Genomic DNA, 24800 nt, shown 5'->3' on the forward strand with positions numbered 1-24800 from the left:
ATTAGTTACAAACTCTGCCAGGGTACCCATCTATTCTCAAGTCTATTAATTAGAATCAATTTAATCCTCACTGGGATAAAGGTCAAACTACATGAATTTGACCCTTTTCTACTGGCGTCAGTGTTATCAGCCAATGGATCTGGCACTGCCTGGGTCCGAGCTGTTCGACTCTTCAGTGTGTTGACATGATGCTTTGAAGACAACAGGCTGGGCCAGACTAAGAACCTCTCTCCAATAATTTCTGCTTTATATTCCTGATAACCACACAGGCTTAAAACTTTCAGAGTTCGTTCTCCCTTGGTGGTCAGCTCTGAGGCTGTTGTTCTCTGCCTTCGACAGGTTTTCCTTTTCAGTCTCCCCTCCCTACACGCTGCCTTGAGACAGCAATGGTATTAGATTTGTTTCTTCAGTTCAGAAATCAAAGTGAAAAATGAAAATTAATAACTAACTTGATGTTTGTTAATAGATTTTTAAAACAAACACACAAAATCAATAAGCGTTAGCCAACATCCCAAAGGTCCGCAAGCAAAGATGAAGATTTGCCAAGCATAAAGAGAACTGTTGTCTCCTGTTCTTCTCCCCATAGTCCCTGGTGAGTAAGTGGCTACTTCTGTGAAGTCCCAGTTCTCTTCTTGGGAAAATGGTTAGAATAGTTTCAAACCTCCACTGTGAAGCTAAGTTCCTGGTCATGGCAACAATAGCATGATGTGAAATCAGCTGTTTCCAGGTTTGTGTATGCGCTCTTCAAACGTTGATCGATTTGAAGAATGGCATTCAGAGTCTATTCAGTCTTTTAAGTCCCTCCTTCATATCTTTACTATCCATTAGACAGTATCACCTTAAATGCTCCAGTCAGGATAGGTTTCCACAACTCTGGGAGTGGTGCCCATATAGAAACAGACAAGCAAATAGTAAGAGATGGATGCTTGCCCTTTTTGAAAGTCCCAGTTCAAGGCAGAAGCTCTGCCTTTTTACCAAGAGCAACTACAGGCGCAGAGTCAACAACTGACTAGAAGGAACAACAGAGGAAATAAAAGCAGTATCCTTATGATGCATCACAGAAAAGCTATGTGCACAGCTTGTTCCAAACCGTTTAATGTGCTATTTTGTTCGCTAGTTGGCTGATGTTTCATAGGCATCACAAGAAAAGGTTGGAAGAAAGCAAGCTTTTATCTTTCTCATGTCGAACAAGGACAGGAGGAGGACTACAGTGGAAAGCGTAGTTGTCCAGAGCCCTGTGGTTACGCATGAGAAATTTAAACTCCACAGTATTCAGAGTTTGTGAAGGCTGCTTTTCTCAGTTTTGCTTTCCATAATTGAACTGTTTTCTACATATCTCCTTTCTTTCCTTTCAACATCACAAGGCCATTAGGGCTCAATACAAAGCACTCCTGGCACTCTCTGCTTGTCAGCAGCCTACACTGAAAAGGCAGCAGGGTAAAAAAGTATTAGATCTTTGATTCCTTCTGGGCTTTTCAGTCAGAATGCTGAGAAATATATGCAGGGCTTAAGGTCACTCTTAAAGCAAATTGTGGTGCCAGACTAATTAGGCATTAGCTCAACAGCATGTTTAACTCATTTTATAATGCAGTAAAAACTATCTATATATGTTAGTGCTTCAGATGGAAATAGTTCTACAAATCTGAGTCAACTTTTTCCAAGCCTGTACCAGACACACGACGTAAGTGCAACAGAAATACACAGCAGCAAATTCATAAGTCATTGTAGGTGGTGGAACCACACAAATAAAATAGGGATGACTGAATCCCTTCCGATAAGAAAGGTGAAAATCATAGATCGAACACGTCTTCTTGTCAATCCTGGAAAAAAAATTCAAAAAACAAGCCTTTTTCCTTTCCCTGACCAAATAAGACTGAGACTGTATGCCTGCTCTACTGCTTCGACCAGGTCACCTCTCATTTGGGATCTCACTGCCTCCTCTTCAAGCTTTCTAGATCTAAGGTCCTCTCTTCACTTTCAAGGCCACTATCCCCATGTTATCTGCCACCTTTCAATTAGCATCAGAGCTCCAATTGCAGCCTTCACCTCCCAGCATCAAATTTTCAAACCACCTTTGCATTTTTACCACACTGCCTGCGCCTTAAAAGTCTTAAGTGTACAATCTCTGTAAAAACTCCCCAAAACACTCTATTGTTGTTCTTCAGATCCTATCTTAAAAGCTCTGTTGCTGCGACACCTTCCCAAAAACTTTAAAATGGCTAAATGAGTGCTGCCGAAATTGTTCTCTCTCTACAATCCCCATCAGTACAGATGTCTGTGTTTGCATCCAGCTGTTGCCCTTTGTTTTATGCCCACGCTGTAACCCCTGTGGTAGGCATGGTCTTTTTCTACTGTATTTATACAGCACGTTTAGCATACAAGTTTCTGGTCCATGAGTGGGTTTCTGAATCTTTAAAACTTACCTCAAGATTTCCTATAGCATTGAAACAGTGCTTATATCCTGTAGGAACCCTCATTTAACTATATTGATCCCAGTCCTTAAGCATTTTAAAAAGGGCTGGATTTCCACGTGACAACATAATGCTGTCTCAACAGGACAGTATTTTCCCATGACACCACAAAATATCCTCATGTGATAAGACAAGCCTGTTACTCCGCAAGTTCCACCTCTTGTTAACATTATTTATTCTCCTTACAATATGCTTGGTAACAAATGACAGGCATGTTCTAAATGGTAAGTTAAAACAGCTTCAGGGAATATGTTTCTTCATGGGCATCAACAGACCTGGTATCTGATAAATTCTGGTTGTACTTGCCAGTCACAGACACTTATCCAGCATGTTATTCAAGCTGCTGGCCAGTGCACATAGCAGGCTTGATGCCATCTGAGCCTGGGACTTGATGCAAGGATTCTTTGCCCATCCTTAAATTCAATCAACAAGAGAGTAACAGGAAGCAGTTAAATAAGACTGCTGTCAGTATATAATCTTTACAGAAAGAAAGCCTTTCCAGAGATTCTGTAAAGCAGCTCAATCAAACCTATACTCTCATACCAAAAAGCCAAAGCACCGAAAGCTCCAAATCATTGTATTATTTTGCATGACATGGGAAAATGTTCACTCCCCAATTTTTCACATAATTCTGGTCACTGTCAAGTTAAGACACGGTCTAAGAGTTCACTGTAAGATTAAGTGCATTTACCGCCATTAAAAATATACCCCAAACTGTTCAGTTCAAATGTTTCTTTCCAACTGCTTACTCACACAACAGGAGAGATTAATGACCTATATCCTGCTATTTGCATGATGGGCAAATTTTCTCATTGTACTAAAATATCTAAATCATCTGATATCATAGATGCTTAGAATCTAGTATCACAAAAAATAAATCCCTTCAATGCAACATTCCCTTTTAGGTTATCATATCTGTTTCACTTTGAGACATGTGAAATTATCTTTTCAATCTGGCTAGTTACTTATTTGGATTGCTAAACTACTACGGAGAAATGCATTAGCTACATGGACTATCTGCCATTCTGGTATCTCCACTGGGCATAAAAAGGATTCAGTATGTGGAAAGATACTTTGTTCTAAATATATACATGTATTTTACATTGAGTTTTTTTCCAAAGTATTGTACCCTCGGCCAACTAAACATCTATTTGTGCAGCACATTTGCCTGCTGCATCTGCATTGGGTAAAGTACACCAGAAGTGTGCCCACTTCTTTTAAAAATATCATCTTAAAGGCTTTATGATTTCATTATGTTAGATCGCAGTACCTACTAAAAACAAACACATTGTGATTAATCATGTTCTTGGAAAAACAGTTCCTCTCAGTTCTGAAATTCTGTTGATTTTAAATCAACTCTTTCCTTTACATTACTCTCCTCTGGGGTGGCAAGGTCAAGTCTATTCATGTTCTGAACTCGGAGCAGATTATAAGATACATGTCAGAAATCAGTTATTACTTGCAGAACACAAGTGTCTTCTTGATGACTGGCCCAGCTGCAGGGGATTTAAAAATGGACAGACAACAAGCAGAAGGACTTATTGTTGAATTTACTTCAGGTGTGCTAGCTCATCCCTTCCCCCATTCCTCCAGCACATCAACTGCACTCCTTCGTACATGACAAATTGAACGTCTTCTGCTTTGGAACACTGCAGCCTGTCTGGATGGACCTCTGTGGCACATTAAAATTCCTGCGTGCTAAGACTTTGATGTCCGGTTCTTCTTCATGCAAGATCTATCTTTCAAACACGGTTTAGCAGAAAATTCTAGAGGTTCTGGAAGTGAAATCAGGGATGAATGGTTGAGACTGAACAATATTTCAAAAGGCATTTTGGATTACGAACTCTTACTGAAATCCATGCGAGATAGTCCAAATAGCTTTTGTCCTACACCTCAGAAAGGGCACAGCTCTGAGTGACTCCTCTAGTCACTCATCAGCATCAGTCTCAGTACTATGTCGTCACTTAAGGAGATGAGTATTACTTTTATATCCAGCTGTTATCACAGTGCGGTTAATCTTTTAATATATAGCATTGGTCTAAAAAAGTATACAGATCAGGATGATAATGTATCAATGTGATCAATATGGATCAAATTAAAATACTCCTAGAATTAAATACAGTTTATGTACACAACGGGGAAGAACGCTGCAAAAACTCATTTCACAAGGTTCAAAAACTTCCATTTCTGGGCATATCAGACTAAATTCTAAGACTTCATCACCATTTTTGTATAGTCTCTGCATATGCAATACTCCCACCCAAACTAGAGTCCAAAGCCTAAAATCTCACTCAGCTGAAACTCTCCAGTTTTAAAAGGCACCTGCAGTTTCTATGAGGTTTTCAGTTCTGTTGAATTTACTGGAACATGGAGGGAAACTGGCCCAGGTTTCTCGGCAGCGGAGCCAGCTTAGCACTTCTCATCCCCTCCTCAGAGCTCCTTCCTCCACTGACCTCTTACTCCCAGCCCTAGGCAATCCTTTCCGTTATGCCTCACAGTTATTTGGGATGCTCAACTGCAAATTAGTCCAGAGAATTAATCCAACTGAAAAGACCCTTCACACCATTGCCTCACAAACAGTTGTGCCAGTAACAGTACAGCATGAAAAGAGTGTAAAGCAGCGTAAATCAGAGGTGACACCTTATGCAAGGAACTTCTGTAAAAACTGATCAAGGACTTGAGGAATTGTTTAGACTGAAAACGAACTGAAAGAGGACTGCAGACCCAAATGACAATATATCTTCCTAAACAAAGACATTAAGGTCTGACCTTGAAAATTTTGTAAAGTAATGACTGAGAAAGAACGGTTGAGAACTTAGTTTTATTTGTAGCCTGAAAAAAGTCCAGAGGGACGTAAACCAGAAGAAAATCTGTAAAAATTTTTGCTTTGAAAACTGTTTAAGTAGTGTCTTCACCATTCTAAAATAATCACTATATGATTATGCTTGTGGGCTTGTACAGCTGCCCATCACATTGCCACCCTGTTAAAAGCACCTTGCGGACCTGCAGACGTAACCGCCTCGATCCCGGCGCTGACAGCGTGAGGTCATGGCTATCAAGCAGTACATTCCGCGCAAGAGCGAGGTTTCCGTTTCTTGTTTTTTTTGGTGATAGTAGCTCCTTGCCATCTAGTAAGGACTCCTGTCTGTCCAGATATTCCAGACGGCTTACCTCATCCAAAGCACAAGCATGCAAGTCCTTTGAGTCGCCTCATCTCCTGTAACACAGGAAGCGAACCTCCAGAGGAGAGAACAGGAGGGATCTTGCAGCGCTCATACAGGGTCATTTCTTGCACAGCGACGAATGTGGAGAACTCTCAACAAGGTGGATGGGAAGTATTCAACTCTCGTCTGCAGCAGACTCACCCTAACACAAGACCGTGGCTGCCCACAGCCCATTTGGTATTCTGGGGACATCTCCCATGCCGAGAACACCGCTGATTCCCTAGACGCCCAGTTGTCCATCCAACAATAGCTGAGGTTACCAAAAAGGCAAACACATCACAGCAAGAGAAAGCAACTTAGACCAAATCTAGTAGGACAAAATATACATAGTACGAAACAAGCTGGGATAACAGAAATGATCACAAAGAAACAACTGGAAAGCACCGCTATAAGATCCCTTGTAGAGATGCTACCGAAGATCCATATTGATCATTTTTGAGACCACAACTCTCAGTGGAAATAAAAAGCCTAATGAAAATCAACGCTTTTTGACCAGTCTCCAACAGAAAAGGCTGAAGATACTCTTCCAAAGTCATGGTCATATAACCTTGAATCCTAAAATACATACTGGAGTTGGGGAAAGTGTTTCCATACTATAATTACAACTCTTTCAGTTAGTTTTATTAGGTTAATCCAACGCCTAATAATCCAGAATGCATCAGAACTAAGCATCAAAATAAGTTTAAAATAGAAGGAAGAAAAATTAGACATCAAAAAAATGCCCTAAAAGAAGACCTGAGAAAGAGCAAGACATATAAATGACATAATCAAACCTTCACATTGGAGATCATCAGAAACAGCTTTGACAGATCTCTGGCAAGGACACGGTAATAAAAAATGCTTGCAGGGAAAGGGAAAGGCCTAGAGGAACTCAGTAATATTTTCCAGCTCTAACCATCAGTGAATTAATCCATTCAGCCCTTACAGTCCCCTGACTGCCCATATCTGTATATGGCTGTTCTTCCAAGAAACACTGTTCAAAGGAGCCAGGCAAGAAACACTGTTCAAAGGAGCCAGGCAAGAAACACTGTTCAAAGGAGCCAGTCTTCCCAAAATTAACTCAGTTATGCAGTGTATTCTTTGCAAGACACCATTAAGAAACATCATTAAGGTTTGGAAGTGGATTTTTATTTCATGGGCATTCAATCACAAACTGTTACAAACTATGAAAATCTCCACTTCCCCCTTTTCAAACACACAGATACAACTCTGCCATTTTGGCTACCCACAGAGTATCAAAAGCCAAGTTCCTTAATAAAGCTACCAATGTGTGAGATTAAGACAGAGGTGATGCTCTACTGGTCAAAAATATTTCAAGTGTGATCAAAATTCTCAAGAGTTAAAGCCAACAATAGTGAAAGTTTTACAAGCAAATGACTACAAACTGAAAGCAAAAAGTACCTTTCTCCAGGACTTGAACAGCAGCAAAACCACTCCCCAGTTGGACACATCTCTGCGGAGCAGTGTTAACTTGAATTACAATACTTGAGTATCTCTGGAGAAGATTCAGTGCTATTCATCCCTCATAACACTAACATGTCCCGTATCTTCTGTAAATCACTTTTTCTGTTACAGCACATTTGTGTGTTTTAGTTTTTTCCAGGAGTGCTACAGGAAAATTTAAATCCTTGGTGCCTCCCATGACCAAGTAGTTTGTGAAAACTTCTATCCCAAAGTCAAAAGCAAAGTGCGGATGCTTCGACCTCTTAGCGTACACCTGGCACTACGGAACAGGGATGGTCTAATGACTAAAGTCTCTTACTGCCCGAAAACCACTGGTAGTCTTAATCCAAAAACTGGAAGATATACATTTCTGAAACTAAAAACACAACTGACACTGCTCTGTCCCCTTGCTGGCAATTTCATCAGAGACGCCAGCGAACAACCATGAGAAAAGAACATCATTTTAGAAGGAAACGGTCATAGACATGTATCTGTCCAGGTCATCTTTGAGGCACAATGGCAGAGCAATGGAGTTAAAAGACAGCGTATAAGGTGAAATCCAACCCAGTCTAATTATCAGAAGAAATTGCATATGCTGACAGTCTCCACCAACCTGTCCTGCAGAAGATTCTAATCTCAAAAATATGGGTGTATATCGCCGCCTACCTCCAAAACCCCGCCACTATGTCTGCGCGCGCACGCGCTGTGATGACTCTCCCAAGATATACTGCACACCCAGCATCAGGATCTGAATTTGGGTGTCACAGTTTCCATCCACCTCTATGTAACATGCACGGCCGCAGAATTTCGTGCCTTTGCTGCACGTGTTTTTCCAAACGTGGAATATCATGAATATACCATACAACAGTCAGAATTTATAATAAATTGTTAATTATCATCAAAAAACTCACGCTCTACACATAACAGTAAAACAATCGCAGTAGAAGACAAACAGCAGAAAAACAGAATATCTAACTATTACAGGTCTTATTGAAAGGTGACTTGCTAGTCACTTCAAATCTTTTCCAGTTCTTTTCCATTATCTAAGAGAAAAGTGTAAAATCAGTACTGCTAAATAGAAGATTTGCACTCTACAGACTGCATTAAATACAGAAAGTCAAGTTTCAGCACAGCAGGCAGGACAGCAGTGAAATCTCAGAGCAAAGGGATTGGAAACTATCACACCTAGAGGCAGTTTTCCATATCAAACGTTGAGGAAGGATAAGCATGCTTCTGTGTTACAGGGAAAACGTGCTGCTGTCAAAGTACCACAGAGGGCAAAAGTTGCTGAGTGCCACATCTGACTCACAGAATAGCAGTGATTTAACTAAAAGGAGAATTCAGTAAAGGCAAAAACTGGAACACCTTGATCACAGGCAGGCAGAAAACATAAGACAAAAAAACCCCCAATGCTGTAAACAACAAGTAGCAATCGCATAGGAGTTTGTAACACCATACGAGAAAAGTGCAAATCTCCCCAAGAATTCCTTATTTTCTTGTTTATTCTAAGACATGTAATGATTTGATAGAGAAGACCTACAAATGAACTACGGTCGGTATCAGTTTACAATAATTTCATCCTCAGCTCTCCCCACTCGTTTTAAATAGCTCCCTCTCCTTTTGGCCCACGTCAGCTGGTTCATTAGGGCTGATTACTGTTGTGCAGCATCTAGCTGAACCGCAGCTCAGGAGCTCTTCAATTAGCTGTAGAAATGGTGGCACTTCAGCACTGCAGCTTAGCATAGCAACCAGCCTCACAAAATAAATAAATAATGAAGCATGGTATTCTAACAGATAACGTAAATACACTTCCAGCAAATTGCTGGGGTGCAAAGGTCAGTCAACTTGCTTGTCCGACCTTGGGGGATTTGTAAATCTCAACACGATGTTTAAACACAAGCATATACAAACATCAAAGTTCAATGCTGACACACTTTACACCTCCAAGCTGTATGCCAGGGCTGCTCAACGCCACACACATCAAACTGTGCTCCATGGGAAGGAAAGTGAAAAAAAACAAGCCCCAGCTACATGCAAGTACTGCTTTAAGTGTTCTCTCATTCTGTGTTTCAGTTCTTCTTTATTCTGTATTTACTCTTATTCACACTCTCACATGGAGGAGTATTTATGCAGCTGTTTAATTTCATGATTCCTCCCTCTCATTGCCCTAAAGGGGAAGGAGATGGAAGTTTAAACCTCAAGCCTTCTTCCAGTGTTTCGGGGTTGGGTTTTTGTATTCCTGATGGATTCCCACATCTGGATTCACCTGCACGCACCCCCGCACAGGGTTTCGGGGTGCCTGGCAGCTCCCGAGCAGCGCGCACCGCCTGCGCGGCGGCTCCGGGCCTCCCTCCCTCCCTCCCCGCCTGTCTCTCGCCCCCGGCGACGCGCAAGCAGCCGCCAACCGCGAGCGCTGCCCCTCCGCGGTCCCACCGCCGGCAGGGCGCCGCGAGGGGGCAGCGAGCCCCCCGGCCCGGCCCGGCCCGGCGCGGCCCGGCGCCGCTCACCTTCCTGGCCCCGCGGCGGGCGAACTCCCGGGCCAGGTGGCGGCCGATGCCGCGGCCGCCGCCGGTGATGAGGACGGTCTCCGCCGACAGGTCCCGCAGCCGCGGCGGCAGCACCAGGCACGCGGCGGCCTTCGCCACCAGGCAGAGCAGCTGCAGGGGGAAAAGCAGCAGAGCGCCCAGCCGCTTCCAGCTCATCCTCTCGTTCCTGCCAGATTAACGGGGGAGGAGGAGCGACACCCTTCATGCACCCCCGGGCGGGTGCCGAGTCTTCAGCCCCCTTCCAAAACTTGGGGGCAGGAGATTCGCGGCCTGGAAAAATCCTTCGCCCCCCCCTAAAAAAAGTGGGGCGGGAATAAAACAGTGCGGAAAACCACGTTGCTCCCCGGTGTCTTGATCGGTGTCCTTTGGGATTGCCACATGCAGGTAAGACGGTTTCCTTGTTAACTGGAAGACAGTCTTTCAAATTAAAGAGAGAGAAGAAAAGTAAAATCAAAAGTAACCATACATCCCTCCGTTTCAAAGAGCGACATAAAAATCCAGCATCCAAATCGAAGGGTTTTATTCTCGGAGAAAGAAAATAAAGCAGCCTATGACTCCAAATTTCAGCCTGCAGCGCCTTCCAGGCAGCTCATTTCTATTCTTAGACTCAGGAAATTGCTTAAATGAGACAGAATTGCCGGGACGTTCTTTTTAAGAAAGGGTCTATTCAGGGTAAGGTTGTTGTTTTTGCTTTAGTTTCTATAAATATCTCTAGGCGTTCCGTCCCGAGCCGCCTGCGCCGGCCCCTCTCCCGGCTTTTCCCCGGAGCAGCCGCGAGCCCCGGGCAGCAACGACGCCGTGCGCTCCCCAGCTCCGGCTCTCGCTCCCTGCTCCCTGTTGCGCTCTGCCGATCACCGCCGCGGCGCCGCGGAGGTTTTATACCCCATTAAGCCTGATTGACAGTTAAAGTGTCGGGGAGATTTCACTACTGTTTCTGTGAGTGGCTGGCTCGGCTCTCCCCTCCCCCGGAGCTCGCCCGGGCAGGCGGCCGCGCCCGCTGCGCGCCCCGCCGCGCCGCCCCGCGGGAAGGTGCCGCCGGAGCCGCGCACGGCCCAGCCGCAGCCCGAGCCCGAGCCCGAGCCCGAGCCCGAGCCCGAGCCCGAGCCCGAGCCCGAGCCCGAGCCCGAGCCCCAGCCCCAGCCCCAGCCCCAGCCCCAGCCCCAGCCCCAGCCCCAGCCCCAGCCCCAGCCCCAGCCCCAGCCCCAGCCCCAGCCCCAGCCCCGGTTAGCTCGGCGCCGGTGGGAAACTTACTCGAGCCCCGGACTGCTGGGCTGAACCCAGCCGAGGCTGGATTATTACTATATATCCATTAGCATCGGGCCGATCTGTTTTGGACGGCGTGGAATTACAGTTTGGAATTTCCTCATGGATTTTCCCAGCTGGCAGGCGCTCACGTTGCATAAAACTGCTAATCGGTGCTTTTAGTAGCAGCGGCAATAAAAAAGCAACCATTGAATGAAGCAGGGAGACCTCTCACATCAAAGCTGTGTTTTTTTCCTCCTTTCCCAAGACTTTTGTCCAGTCACCAGGGCACGGTTGCAACACAAGAAGGTCTCCCTAGCACTTTACTGCTATGTTGTAACAGGAGAAAGGGCAAGTGTGTTGCAACTAGGTTCCCCAGCTCGTTTTTCTACACGGTTAGGCATTAGCTAGGTAAGTTATATATTTAGTTGCACTGTTCAAGCTCCTCTGAGGAGGCTCTAACTACACATTTGAGCAGAGAGCTATTCATACAGACTTACTAGTTGTGGTTGCCATCAAAATAATCTAAGGTGCAAAGTTTTTAGGAGGTCAAAAGATGCTCAGGCATGTCCAGCCTCGCGTTGCTGTCTTCTCAGCCACGCAGAGGAGACCTCGGGGTTTATGACTGTATATGTTATTAAGAATGTGCCAAAATGAAACAGAATCCAAACGCACATGGTGATTCGGGAGGCCCGAACCTTTATCAGCTGTCCTGGGAAGCCATCTAGTGGTAAGAACTAGAAATACCGAAAAACGACGAATCTGAAAGGCATTCGCAAACTGCTTTACGTTTCTGTAACTTCTTTACTTTCTCCAGCTACTAAAGGAAAACCATCAATTTTGGAAGTGTGTGAGTCTAAGTGCCTATGCATAGCCAAGTTATATTACACAAACTAATAGAAGTGGTTTAGGAAGGTAAAACCCCCTTGGAAAATAAATTAGATTTCATGTTTCAGAATCAAACAAATGCTCCGGAAAACAGCCACAGTTCAAAGTGGCCGTATGCCAGCAGAGCGCTCGGAGGCCACCCGCTCACAAAAACAAGAGCAACCGAGTTTCTGGTGCCGTCCACATTCAAAACCTGTATCACACGGGCTCTTTTAACACAAAAAAATGAACCACATCTAAATCCCTTGAACTCCAGCTCTGTTAAAACTTCCGTGCAAGTCTCCAGAAAAAATAAAATAACATTCATGAGAAAGCTGCAGCGTTCTTACCTGTAAGTGCCCGGTTACCCCACACGAAACAGGCCAGATGACCGTCACTGCCTCGTCGTACAAGGAACACTGTCGAGAGAGATTCGGGCGGGGGAGAGAAAAAGTTGAAGCGATCTGACCGGAAACTCTCAGTCTATAGTTATTTTCAGACTCAGGTGGTATCCCTAACTTAGCTCTATCTGAAAGAACCAGAGCTCAGAGAATTTCCATTGCTGCTTGGCAGCACTTAGCACCTCTGTGTGTTTTTACAGTAATACCTTCAGAAACGGAGCTGGGGGAGGCACCTGGCATTACAATTTTCATCTCAGTCCAAAAACTCTGAAGGGGAAAGAGAAATTACACAGAGAGCCTAGTGTCTGGTTTAAACAGGAATGACTCAGTGTCTGGACTGGTAACAAATATAACAACTTTCTGGTACAGAAAGGGGTAGTGTTAAAAAATGAAAGGATATGAAGCTTGTCAAAGTAAAATTGATTTTTGATTCCTTAGTTCATTCCATTTTGATACATAAATCTCCATAGGCACAGTTAAAATACAAAAGTCAATACTACTACACACACTGTTTACTTGTCATTCAAGTTAAAGGACAACATTAAATTCTTAATTTAAAACATGTGCAGTTCCTTTGATGCTAGTGGGACTACTCTTGTGAATATTTATTTCATACACCTGTTTCTAACTTGAATAATGTTCTAAGATGTACTGGAAGTGTTATTTTCATTCATTATGACTTTGGTTTATTGAACTATGTGAAAATTTTCTACAAAATTTCAAGTAAAGAGACAGTTCTAGCTATTTAAAATGAAGTATTTTCCTAATATGCTCTTCAAATTTCAGTGAAAGCATGAACTACATTACTTCTGTTTTAGATCTACCGTGAAGTACTTGCAACCAGAAACCACTACTTTTTACAAGTGCACGAAAGCAAGAAAGAAAAGCAGGCTTATAGTAGAACTGCAGTGATTGCATCTTGTCTATAAGGACTATGGTGAAAAATATGCAAGTAAGTTACTTTTATAATTCACCTCATTCAGCTGAAAGATCAAATAGCTTTAAATTCTAAGTGTTCTACATAGAACACTGAGAACAGTTGAGATTTATCCCCTTCAGCTGCAATTCACTCCAGAAAGTGGCAAAGTAGTAGCATGCTGGGATTTCATCTGATGGTTGTAAAATGACTGTTATACTCTTATTTGGCAAGAGATCTTATTCCAAACTGTCACCTTTACAAAACCAACCTGGACATTTGCTAATGAAACCTTCTAAACTGTACCTTCATTTAAGTTTGATTACCCGAATTGCTTTCAGTAAATGTCTATAGGTGCAAAAGGGCTCTTAGTACATCTCTCGATAACAAGGATCTGTCTCATCATCACAGCAGCTGTTGCTAATTATGACTTAAATGTTGTCCCAAAGTGAATCCCTTCCATGTTCCTACCCAGAAGTCCTTAACCAGTGCACTGGAGTGCCCAATAAGCAGGCCTGTTCATTTTGTGATATTAAATCGGTTGCTAATGCTATAGCTTAGTTGCAGAATTAATTTTGCATTTTGCATAGCTGCACAGTACTGAACTAATCATTTCCCAAACATCCACTCACGTCAAAGTATAAATTGCAAAAAAGCCCCTCCCCTTGATTTAAACTATTCTCATGGTGTTTTAAGCTATGTTAGTTTTCAGTTGGCAACAAGAGTAAGAAGGTAAACACATCTCAGTGGTAACTCATTCAGCTTTGTCTTCTACTTGTCTAAATTTCTGGGTTTGTACTTCTTAACAGGGAAGATGGCTTTAATACAGTTTTACTAATCTACTCTGGATTAATACTTCTAAATTTAGGTCATCCTTGAATGTTCCAATCCTGGAACCATAGCCAAAATGATGCATTTTTATTTTCTGAATATTTAACCACAATAGCTGCTAACTGCAATTGCACTAGCTCCAAACTGAATCTGTTCTTTGTATTTAGGCTAGCTAATTTAAAGGTAGGTTAGGAAGGCCTATACAAACTGAAACCCCGCTTTTGGATTGTAACATAGATTTACTCATACTCTCAATGAAGATTTACTCATACTTCTCTTCCCTAGTTGCCGTGGCTTGAAGGAATCAATAGCAGCGAAAAAACAACTTTTGCCTCCAGAACGAGGGGATAAATTCCGAAAACAAGTCACTTGGCGATTTTAACAGAACAATTTTTTATGTTTCCATAAATAGGCTCAGGTAGACTGTCCGAATGCTTCCATCTTGACCATGCATCTACACATACAGGTAGAACTCCGCATCTTTTTTACAGAGCCTTTGCAGCCAAGTTCCTAGCAAACCTGGAAGTCTGTTCATGCATATAAAGTTGCTAAACTGAAGAACTTCTGAAAGGAAAAGGAGCTGGAAACTAAAAGCATGTTCAAAGCATTTTAGCCTAATGCATAAAGGCTAACAATTCCGTGTTTTCAATTTCAGACAAACAAACAAACCCTGAAACATATACAGTACCTTGGTAAGGCAGATGGGAAAAATCTCTGAACACAGAACAGCACCATTATGCAACGGAAAATTTCTGTTACCAGAGTGTCAAGTAGTACCAGTTTTTTACATCAGCGTGAGACGCCTGACCATAGGCAATCTATCACAGTCACAGGTTGAACTACACCTCCTTTGAAAAAAGAAAATCTTTTGCCAAGCTGAGCTGTTTTTAATGAAATACCGCTGTCAGAACTGGGTCAATCAAGAGCTAACGTTTTGTGCTTCTTGATTTCATTCCCCCCTTGAGTTCACATTTTCCATTTGAAATGTGTCCCAGTGGTTCTATGATTTCACACTGCCCTTCTATACGTTATTAAGTATTAAGAGTCTGATACTGTTGTGTTGTAAGTGAAGCTTTGCCACGACTAAGCTCAATGGGACCAGGTTTCTGTTTAATGTCTAGCCTTGACAGAAAACAGCCTGTGTCCAGCCTTGCGTGAAAAGCTACATTTCGAAGTCTCACTGCTTTCTCAGGGTCTCAAAACAAATCAGTGTTATGAATAAAGATATAATGAATGTCTCACTGAGTAATTCTAAGTTCTAGGTGACAACCTTCTCTAAATCTGTATGTATAAAAACAGTTGTGTTTATAAACAGAAATGTTTTGAAAGTGCATATGCGTGCTCTCTGGAATTCAGACAAAGGGATGCAGCATCAAGAATGTGGTATTTCATTCAGTTACTTAGCTATTTTATTGCACGCTAGATTTTATAATTTGTACTAACTGCTTTTTTTCTCACCTATGTTTAATTAAGAACCAAAATTCTATACGAGAAAAAAGAGACTCTAATAAGAAATTAGGGTAAGTTTATTAATATTGAAGGAACAACCACTTTACTAATGACATTCTGAACTTTTCAGTCTCTATGTGTGAATGCATAATTTTATGCATATAATTGTTCATGCAAAACAGGTATGGGTTTTGCATGTGAAGGGCCAGATTCAAAGCCAACTACAGTTAGTGGTAATATTCCCACTGACTTCAGGAAACTTCGGAACAGATCTTTTTTATTATTTTTTTTTCCAGGTAGCTAACATTCAGACAATGACATTGTTAGACTCCAGTAAATAGAAACCATATTTAGAAAACAGATTACGCTTTCTTTAGTCATTTCAGTCATCACATCATCTCCCTTGTTTCATTTGAAGAGACAGAGGTAGACTCAGTTTATAGGTAGAACCCTCAAAAACAGGTTTAATATATCTACCCTTGAACACATTCATATTCACAATTCTTTGATAGCCAGTCAAGGTGAACCAAAAGACTTGTGAGGATCTTGCTTTACAATGGCATCCTCAATCTGTTAGCCTGCTTCTTCATATTGGAAGGCCAAGCAAAAGAGATAACAGTGAGAAGTGTACTCAAGAGAACAGGAATGGAGTGAATACATTGTGTTAAACTGATTGAATCATGTTACATTCTCTTTAGTATACTTACTCCACTTCTACACCACTCAATATTTGCCTTTTCCGTCTGTCTGCATCCCTCAGTCCTGTCAAAGCCTCTAAGATACAAAAGGAATGGGAGGCAGAAGAATTAAGTCCATAAGGGCCTCATAATTACAAGAAGTTTATTGTTTCCAGAGTCTGAACTGAAATCCTGCTAAACCAACGTAATATGGATTTCACCAAAACAGAACAGTAGGCTAATTCTTATAATAATTTTGTACCAGAAACTTGTAACCCTTAGAAAAAAATCTCTAGACAGAATATTTCCTGAATCCTTTCTAACAATGTCCTCTTTAAAAGAATTTATGTTCTATTCTAATTTGTTTTCAGACACAGTGATTCGCTAGTGCATGCCAGAAGAGAAATAATCCAAGTCCTTTAACTCTCCTAAGCTTCTTTAAACTTGACAAGATGAATCAGAAAGGAAGCCAAAACAGGAGGATGTTAGCAAGAGAAAGCTGTGCCAAAGGCAAACTTTTCCAGTTGCAGGGGCTACAAGGAGTAGCTTTATATTTTTAGCAGCCACTGACCAAAAAAAAAAAAAAAAAAAAAAAAAAAAAAAAAAATCAAGGAATTCACTACACTCAAAACACTTTGGAGAACACATTAGTCTCTTTCTCCAAACTAGAAGACTGACCAAAGCACTCAGAAGCCCAGGCTATATTCAGAACGGTCTTAACATTGTTCCCCTTCTTCTACCTGAAACCATAGGTAGTCATATTCAAACATATAATAAGAGTACTTTCAGTTCAATCTAAAAATTAATCTGTAAAACTCATGAAAATATTTTCAAAGTTAGAGGGACTACATGCCCATTCCAGAATAGGATTCCCAAATAGTTAAACTTTGTAAGTACTGACTTTGACCGTGCTAAAGAAAGCTGTAATAGCCAGCATTGCTGGATGTTTGTTTGTTTTAGCAAATTTTAGCAAATGTTCCACCCTCCTCCTTATCTGTAGGAGGAGGGCGGAGCAATTTTGGTAAGCAAATCAGTTTTGTGGAGTCAGGCCGGAGGAAGAGAATATTGTCACATCAAGCAGTTCTCTAACAAATCATCCTCACCAAAGAAAAATGGAATTTTTTAATGCTCTGACATTAATAGCAGGGATTCTAGTTGCTTTAATATTGCTGGCTGTAGTAGCAACTGATTATGATGGCTTCAAGGCGGAAATTCCTCCTGAAGTTGACCAGCCTTTAAAGCTCTGCTTATATCATTGCTTATATGTTCTGATGGAAATTATGGTAAGTTTATCATGATCTGTGGTAGCTTGGAGAAATGTGGATAGAACTATGGGGGTATGCAGTTAAACACTGCAACTATGTGTAACAGTAACAAATGCAGATTGAAAGGTAAAGGCCAAGGTCTGATGTGGAATTTTATTACTGTATATAAAAACAGCCTATGGGAGGTGAGTTTTGCTCATTTATTTATTTTTTTTCTGAGTTTTGCCATGTTTATACTGCAGTTATAACTTAATTGCTTTCTATAACGAAATGACTGCCTGTGGATGAGAGGAAGGCATTGGATATCGTTCGGCTTGATTGTAGGGTTCTCCACTGTAGTAACTGAAGCCTTCTGTATGTATCTCAGTGCACTTTAATCTATTTGAATTAATTTTCTAAATTTTGATCTACCTATAGTAATTTTCTTACCCTCCCTGCCCCTGCCATGGTTCCTGTTTCTGCTGTAACTAGATCACTGCATCTTAGTGAAATACCACAGAATCATGTAGGTTGAAAGGGACCTCCAGAGGTCATCTAGTCCAACTTCATGGTCAAAGCAGGTTCAGCTAAAGCTCTTACGGCTTATTATTACGTCACTTATTATTATGCCAGATTCACTCTGCTGTGTGCTTTGCAACTAGGGTAAGAAACAGCTCTTGCTCAAAAAGTTTTCAATACAAGACAATAGGAGTATACAAGAGCAGCCTAACCCTTACCATGAGTTTGGCAGACAGCACATTAAAGGGGAGTTATCAGGAAAACCACTGAGTGGTTTCAGCAATGTTTGTAGGGAGCTCATCTCAGGTAGAAGTGTTCTGTAATCCCCAGGTTACATACAGTTAACGCAATAATTCAGGTCCACACCCTCAATGGTGATTTGGGGCCCTATAATCCACTACAGGCTTAGGTGAGTTACTTAAACTCACACCGCAACATGTGCCAAATCAGGTAATTGACTCTGATCCTCTCATGGCCTACGCCTGATTTATTTACTCTAAATCAAGCCAAACTGCCATTACCTTTCTATACTGTCTGGCATGAAGAAGAGTCTGCTATCCTGAACATATCTCAGACTGTTCTCCATATTAAGTTATACACTTAATATGATAATATGCGTTTATGTTATTAAATCCCACATATTTCTATACTCGATTTGATGAAAAGATTCTTTCGATGATTCTTTTAATCTGCTTTTACAGCTTCCAAGTGGCTGTTCTACAACAGCATGTATTCCATCTTCAATCATAGTATGTTACAGAATTTTCAACTTCCATTTGTGAATAATTTTAAAGATAAATTCATTTCAGCATTTGTTATACATCCATTTACTACCTAATTTTCTTGAGCCCTTTGCTTTGAAAACCTTAGACCAGTACTTCTGGTGAACATCTAGCTTTTACACTTATATTCAGAGAAATCATAGTGAGGACTTTATAATTTTATTATAAAGCACATGCAATAAGCACATCGACTCATTCTGGTGAGTGATGCTGCTGTTGTGCCAATGACATATCTGTTTGTACCCACTGTCATGTAAGTTATAGTAAAGGCATGTAAAGTAATGCACCTATGAGTTCAAGGCCTGAACTCAAAGCGTTTAAGGTTGTCATCCTATTTGCTTCGCTCCTAAATGGGTATTCAATCTCTCTTTCTTTTTTTCTCTCTCTTCAAAACATGCCTTTTTTTCCCTCTTTTCTTGCACTTTACTTGAGATAGCTCTTAGAAGAGCTGCATCAACAGTTAAACATACATCTTCTAGAGCACGGGTGTCATACATATGATGCTCCTGTTACATCTATCCGCATATTCTGTTGTTAAGAAATCAGTGACAATCCCAAATAAAAGAGATGAGAGAAAGCCTACCAGCTCACATCTTAGCCTTCATTTTACTCCATTTATATGAATCTGCATTACTCTAACTGTGCATATTACACTATGATACAAAGCTTTGATGATTATTTTGGATGGCAAAGAGTAACACTTGAAGGGGATTGAGAAAGAGGCTGCCAAATGTAGTCTTAAAGTCCATAAAGCTCAAATTTAATAGTTTCTGCTATTTGGTATGTGATTTGAGAATTGTTTTTAAAATAGAAGTCTGGTCACCATATGATCTTCCATGTTAAAAAAAAGTTTGTGACAGAAGTTAGGCATTCCAGCTAATAGTTTTTCACAGGTCTTATTTCACAAGAAAAGGTGTGCTGACACGCTAATTTGGGTCCTCTTTTTCTCACATATAACACATTTTAGAACCTGGCTTATATGATATGTTTCACCTACTAACACTGATCACACCTGGTTAGGAATAGTCATACTTTTTGGGTTTGAGTGTATTGTTATTCATTCTGAAATACTTTGAAACTATGGATCGAGATGGAATTTTTCAACAGAATACATACCAATTTCCTCATTCTCTTCTGTGGCAGTGTTTTCCCAGAATATGAAGATGTCTCTGGGACATCAGGACCGTCTAAAATTAGAAAAGAAAGGATGATACTTAGAGAGAATGCTTTGATACCAAGTTTATCATATATTTGAGATCAGCAAGCTCAGTAAAAACCAGGGATGTTAGAAGTACAGATGAAATGTAATACACTTAAAACATGATATTGCAGTTCTGCTAACTTCAACCATTCCAAAATCATCACTCTGAGAAAAATACTGACTTAAAAGTCATGACAGTTTTTGGTTTTGAATGTACAAGATAGCTGGGATCCTGCAGCTGAGAAAGTTCTGCCTCTTTCTCCTAGTATGGCATTCCTGTGCAGCAAAATTACTACCTAAGGCCAATACTTGTATTGTCTCTGAGATAAAGAGAACAGATCTAAATTAAAGGCCAGATACAAAAGGTTGTAAAGATCAATTTACGAAAGCATAGCTGGCTATTAGTTTATGAGGCACTGACATAGTACGTACATGGAGACTTTTGTTATCAGAAGAGAGGCGAACAATACAATTTGCAATTAGCTTGTGATGATGATCATCATTCCAAAACAATGAATTGTAATAAACTTAAGGGCAATTAAGTTACCATTTAATAGGAAGGGCAATGTTGTCCCTAGAAGGAAATGCATCAGTTACAACCTGCGTTCAGGATCAGCGAGAGTTCCAGTGTGATCTTGAGGCAACTTCAATTGTCACTAGATGACTGGCCTCAAAGAACAAAGAAAAAAATGTTTTGACAAATTTGACCAATCTCCCCTGTCTTCAGAATATCTTTTTTTCCCCTGATTAGCTGTGAGAAACTGTCTGCTGAGCCATTTCATGAATACCTGTAGGATCTTGATACTAGCAAGTTTTCACTGATAGAGAAGGAGATAAGATTCAGAACCATTCTCATCAGGTTCATTTAGGCCAGCAGCACTGCACTGGAGATAAGTACCACCGATATTTTCTTAAAGAGTGCTGTCACTGACCCTGTGGCATGGAGATGACCAAACACCAGTAAGTTAAAAACACAAACTGGCATGAGTCTTTTTCTCCTGGTATACTGAATTCTATCATGCTAGGCACTTCCATCTCACCTAACCTTAAATACTTTAACTGGGCCATCTAAAGTAGACAGTCTCCTTTTATAATCAATGGAGATGAACAGGTATCTCCAGAGTAAGATTTAGCATACTGGAAGCTGGAATCGACCTCAAGAAATGGTGCTTTCTCTTCATGGACTACAGAGGGAGCCTCAGGCCTCATGACTCCCAACTTACAGACCTAAGCAAATGCCTGATACTATGTGTGATAAATCCAGATCACAGAGATTTTAAAAAGTATTTATAGAATACATTTGATGGAACAAGTATTTTTCCAGAAATAACTGTATGTCAAATCATGAAAATGTACATTTTTACTTTCACAAGTGAAATCACAAAGTCACTAGAGTTATTTATGGTAATCCTATAGAGCAGCAAATGACCAATACAGTTCTACATATAGAGGAAGGTGGTCTTTGTAAGGGTGGGAAAATGATAGATATTGATTCCTATACTAATTTCTTATCTGTCCTATTATATCTAGGCAAAGAACTTAGAAAATTTGGGTATCTTTGAGGAACATACACTTATCCGGTTTGTTTCTCACGGACTGCCAGCATGCAAGGATTCAAAGCTCTTCATAAAGGATCTGCATTTTGATGAGGTACCAGTGAGGATTTACCTTCCAAGAGTGCCATCTGCAAGCAAACGGAGAGGACTGATCTTCTTCCATGGAGGATGTGGGATGTTCGGAAGCATCAGTAAGAAACTGAAAAGGAAAATACGATTGTTATGACATCATAACATTATAACAATCACTTATTACTGTTAATTATATTTTTAAAAACTCTCTTGAATCTAAAAAGCACTTGAAGCTTAGTTTAGGAGAAGGAGAAATGGAAAACACTTTATTCTTATGTAACTGCTTAATCTGCCCTTATTTAGTATTTAAATTATTCTTTATAGGAAAGAGCACTCTTTACAGCATATCTATAGTAGGTGGCACTGCTGAATAAATAAATACCTTTTCATTTAAGAAACTCAACAGAAGCTATTAACTCCTGCATTCCTCTCTTTGATCTGTAACTACAGCATGCTTACTGGCACTTCTATAAACAGTGTTTACAGGAATTCAAGTGGCCTATAGCAGCTGCTTTTAAATGTGTGGCAATGACGCATGTGTTTTAGCTAGGTAATCTTTATCCAGTTTAATTTATTAGAGAAAAGAGATAATCACAAGTATGTAATTTAAAAAGTTCTAAAAGATACTGGCAGTGTCCACAGGCACTAGACATGTGCACATATTAAAATTTAGAAATCTGTAATTTAAGGTAGAATACATCACTGGGCAAATACCTGTAAACCAAATCTTCTAAATGTAGGAAATTCAGAATTAAGGTTGAAGGAAGACCCAATATATTTTTAAATATATCAAAGCAGGCTTATTTCCACCCATAACCTCACTATGAAAATATTATACAATTAGACATTTTAATATAACATAATTTGGATGCCTTGGTTTTCTGCTGCTTTCTCAGGAGGCATACCTGCCATACCCTTTGCTCTCCAGAAAACAGTCAAATCTCTGCTTCAAATACAAAATTCATTTAGACTTGCTATAGTATCGGTATTTTCAGAGCAAAATGATATAACATCCATAACTAAGTCTCAGGCTCTCTTACTATTATTTAAGATAACGCAATAAGCTTTTGTAAAGGTCTGAGGCTATTTTATACCTTACAATCATTCTAAGCAACTGTGTGCAATAAAAAAAAAAATCCTTATTTTCCTTACGGATCAACAATCTCCCTAGAAGTATGGGTTTTACTGTGTGTCCTTATGTTAAAGAATCTGGACTTATCTGATCCCAGGGGAAATTTGGGGAGCTCACTAAAAAGGCAAGAGGCCCGCACTGAGGATGCAGTACCAAACGTCCACTCTCCTTAATATGGAAGTTAATCAGTTTTCTCTGTGGATCTCGATCATGGCAATATGTCATAAGAAAAGGAGGGGGGAATATTGCTTCAAGTATTCTAAGATATTAATACTCTTGACAACATTTGTTCTCCAGGAAGCTATGAAAGAACATGCCGGTACATAGCCAGCAAATCCGATTCAGTGGTTATATCTGTTGGGTAAGTGAACTCCACCCAGTGTCGGAAACGAGAATGAGAAATACTTGATATGGCTTTATAAAGATACAAAAGTTATATGTATGCCAACTATTTTCAGTAGAACAGACATATTTGTATGTTTTATGTGGTTATCACTATGAAAATGATTGCCTTTGTTCTTTAATAATAAATTATAAGCTGTTTTTCTGATCTCAGGTTTTTATATTTTAGGAGACTGTGAGGATAAAGAGTAAATAATAAATCTAAAATGTAATAATATTTTCCTTAAACTACATGGACCACTGTTTCCTTTTAAAGATGCTTTGCTTATGGAAAATGGCTGAATGCATGAAGAAACTTCAGTTTCCAACAAATTCTTCTGTGCAAAAATTCATTAGTAATATAATTTACTTGTTCCAATTATTAAAATAAGTGACATTGTCTTCAACTGACATATTCTCAATTCTAACAGGCATGGAAAAGGAAGCTGTTCTGCTCCTCTGCTGCAGCATGCAAAATTTTAAACTAAATACGTAAAACCACCTTTGAGGAATTTTTGCAAATATATAGTAGTACATGGATGCATGTAAGATGTCACATTTAAGCACTCTGCAAGTGTATATATTTGTAGTAATTGCTGTCTTCTGTACAGGTATCGTTTATCTCCCGAGCATAAGTATCCGGGCCAAACTTTGGACTGCCTCACCGCTACCGTGCGTTTTTTGCAGACTGCAGCAGACTACGGTGTGGATTCTGACCGTATCATCCTCTGTGGGGACAGCGCAGGGGGCACTTATACTGCTCGGGTTTGCCAAGAACTGGCAAATAGAACAGATTTCCCAAACGTATGTGCCCAGGTGATGATCTATCCATTTCTCCAAGCACTGAACTTTAATCTGACCTCTCACCAGAAAAATGCTTTCATTCCCATATTGTCCTGGAAACATACAGTCCATTTTATCCTGAAGTACTTGAATAAGGATCCCTCTATGAAAGAAGCCATTTTGGCAGGTTCTCACGTTCCCGAGAGCATCAGTTTGAAATATGGGAAATGGATAAATCCAGACCTTATCCCAAATAAATTTAAACAGGGCTATAAACCACCATTGCCCACTTCATGTGTAACTCAAATCTATGAAGAAATGAAAGAAGTGTTTGAGGCAGCATTTTCCCCTCTGTTAGCAGAAGATTCGGTTGTTTGCCGCGTACCTGATGCCTGTATAGTTACCTGTGGGCATGATGTGCTCAGGGATGATGGACTGTTGTACAAGAAACGGTTAGAGGACAACAACGTTAAAGTGACCTGGTACCACGTTGAAGAAGGCTTCCATGGTGCCCTGGCATTTTTTGGTTACGGTATTTTCTCTTTTCCATCGTCAAGTAAGATAGCGGACCATACTATAGCCTTTATAAAAGGCTATTAAAATGCTTTCTAGAATACAGTGAAATATATTAGGTGGACTGCATGTAGTCCAGTGAAATTTATCATATGTGCTATCTATCTGTATGTTAGAATCTGGGCAAGAAACACTGAGTTATGATAGCATGGTCCACTGAATTCTGATTTTAAATTGATATTAAATGGGAATGTGATCTACTTTTCTTCTTCCTTTTTTTTCCCCCAACCCATAAATTGGTATCCCCATTTTGCTGTTTAGATAATTTTGTTCTCTTCTTCTGTTAATATGTCCAAGAAAACAACCTCATTATTAATATAGCAAAATGTTTTTTAAAGCATGCAACATATGAATAATCAGCAACGTGCACACACATTCACATAACACATACAAAATCAGTATGATAATATGAGCATCTGAGACTGGCAATGCAGGAGGAGTGAGGGAGAACATAAACAAATGGAGCAAACATGACTGAATGTCCTCTAAG

At 40.5% G+C, this 24800-nt stretch overlaps 2 protein-coding genes across 6 annotated transcripts in view; one reads left to right on the forward strand and one right to left on the reverse strand.

The window, feature by feature from the left end:
* DHRS3 (dehydrogenase/reductase 3) overlaps positions 1–21568 on the reverse strand; it is a 39572-nt gene extending 18004 nt beyond the window's left edge. Inside the window, exons 1-5 of one of the 4 annotated variants that reach the window (XM_026095501.2) lie at positions 21482–21568; positions 20414–20482; positions 19729–19799; positions 12144–12212; positions 9646–10101 (exon numbers count right to left, since the gene is read on the reverse strand). In XM_026095501.2, coding sequence (XP_025951286.2) covers positions 9646–9840 — 195 coding nt within the window. In that variant the 5' untranslated portion in view covers positions 9841–10101; positions 12144–12212; positions 19729–19799; positions 20414–20482; positions 21482–21568. Of the gene's footprint in view, positions 1–9645; positions 10102–10935; positions 11262–12143; positions 12213–19728; positions 19800–20360; positions 20483–21481 lie in introns of those variants that run through there. The other 3 variants (XM_026095500.2, XM_026095502.2, XM_064525649.1) reach the window with 3 other exon arrangements.
* On the forward strand, positions 13017–24510 carry LOC112980557 (arylacetamide deacetylase-like 4). 2 transcript variants are annotated; one of them, XM_026095498.2, is made up of 4 exons: positions 13017–13146; positions 21344–21560; positions 22871–22934; positions 23566–24510. In XM_026095498.2, the coding sequence occupies exons 1-4, from the start codon at positions 13129–13131 to the stop codon at positions 24335–24337; spliced, it is 1071 nt and encodes a 356-aa protein (XP_025951283.1). In that variant the 5' UTR covers positions 13017–13128; the 3' UTR covers positions 24338–24510. The 2 variants fall into 2 exon arrangements, with proteins under 2 accessions (XP_025951283.1, XP_064381717.1); XM_064525647.1 differs by lacking the exon at positions 13017–13146 and adding an exon at positions 17078–17350.
* Positions 24511–24800: the final 290 nt, after the last annotated feature.

This window comes from Dromaius novaehollandiae, chromosome 24 (assembly GCF_036370855.1).
Source record: "Dromaius novaehollandiae isolate bDroNov1 chromosome 24, bDroNov1.hap1, whole genome shotgun sequence".
Lineage (NCBI taxonomy): Eukaryota > Metazoa > Chordata > Aves > Casuariiformes > Dromaiidae > Dromaius > Dromaius novaehollandiae.

Coding starts and splice junctions, on each gene's coding strand:
- LOC112980557 (XM_064525647.1), top strand. CDS start 17,180: ATGGAATTTTTTAATGCTCTGACATTAATAGCAGGGATTCTAGTTGCT. Junction 17,351..21,343: donor ATGTTCTGATGGAAATTATG/GTAAGTTTATCA, acceptor TATTATATCTAG/GCAAAGAACTTAGAAAATTT. Junction 22,935..23,565: donor TCAGTGGTTATATCTGTTGG/GTAAGTGAACTC, acceptor TCTTCTGTACAG/GTATCGTTTATCTCCCGAGC.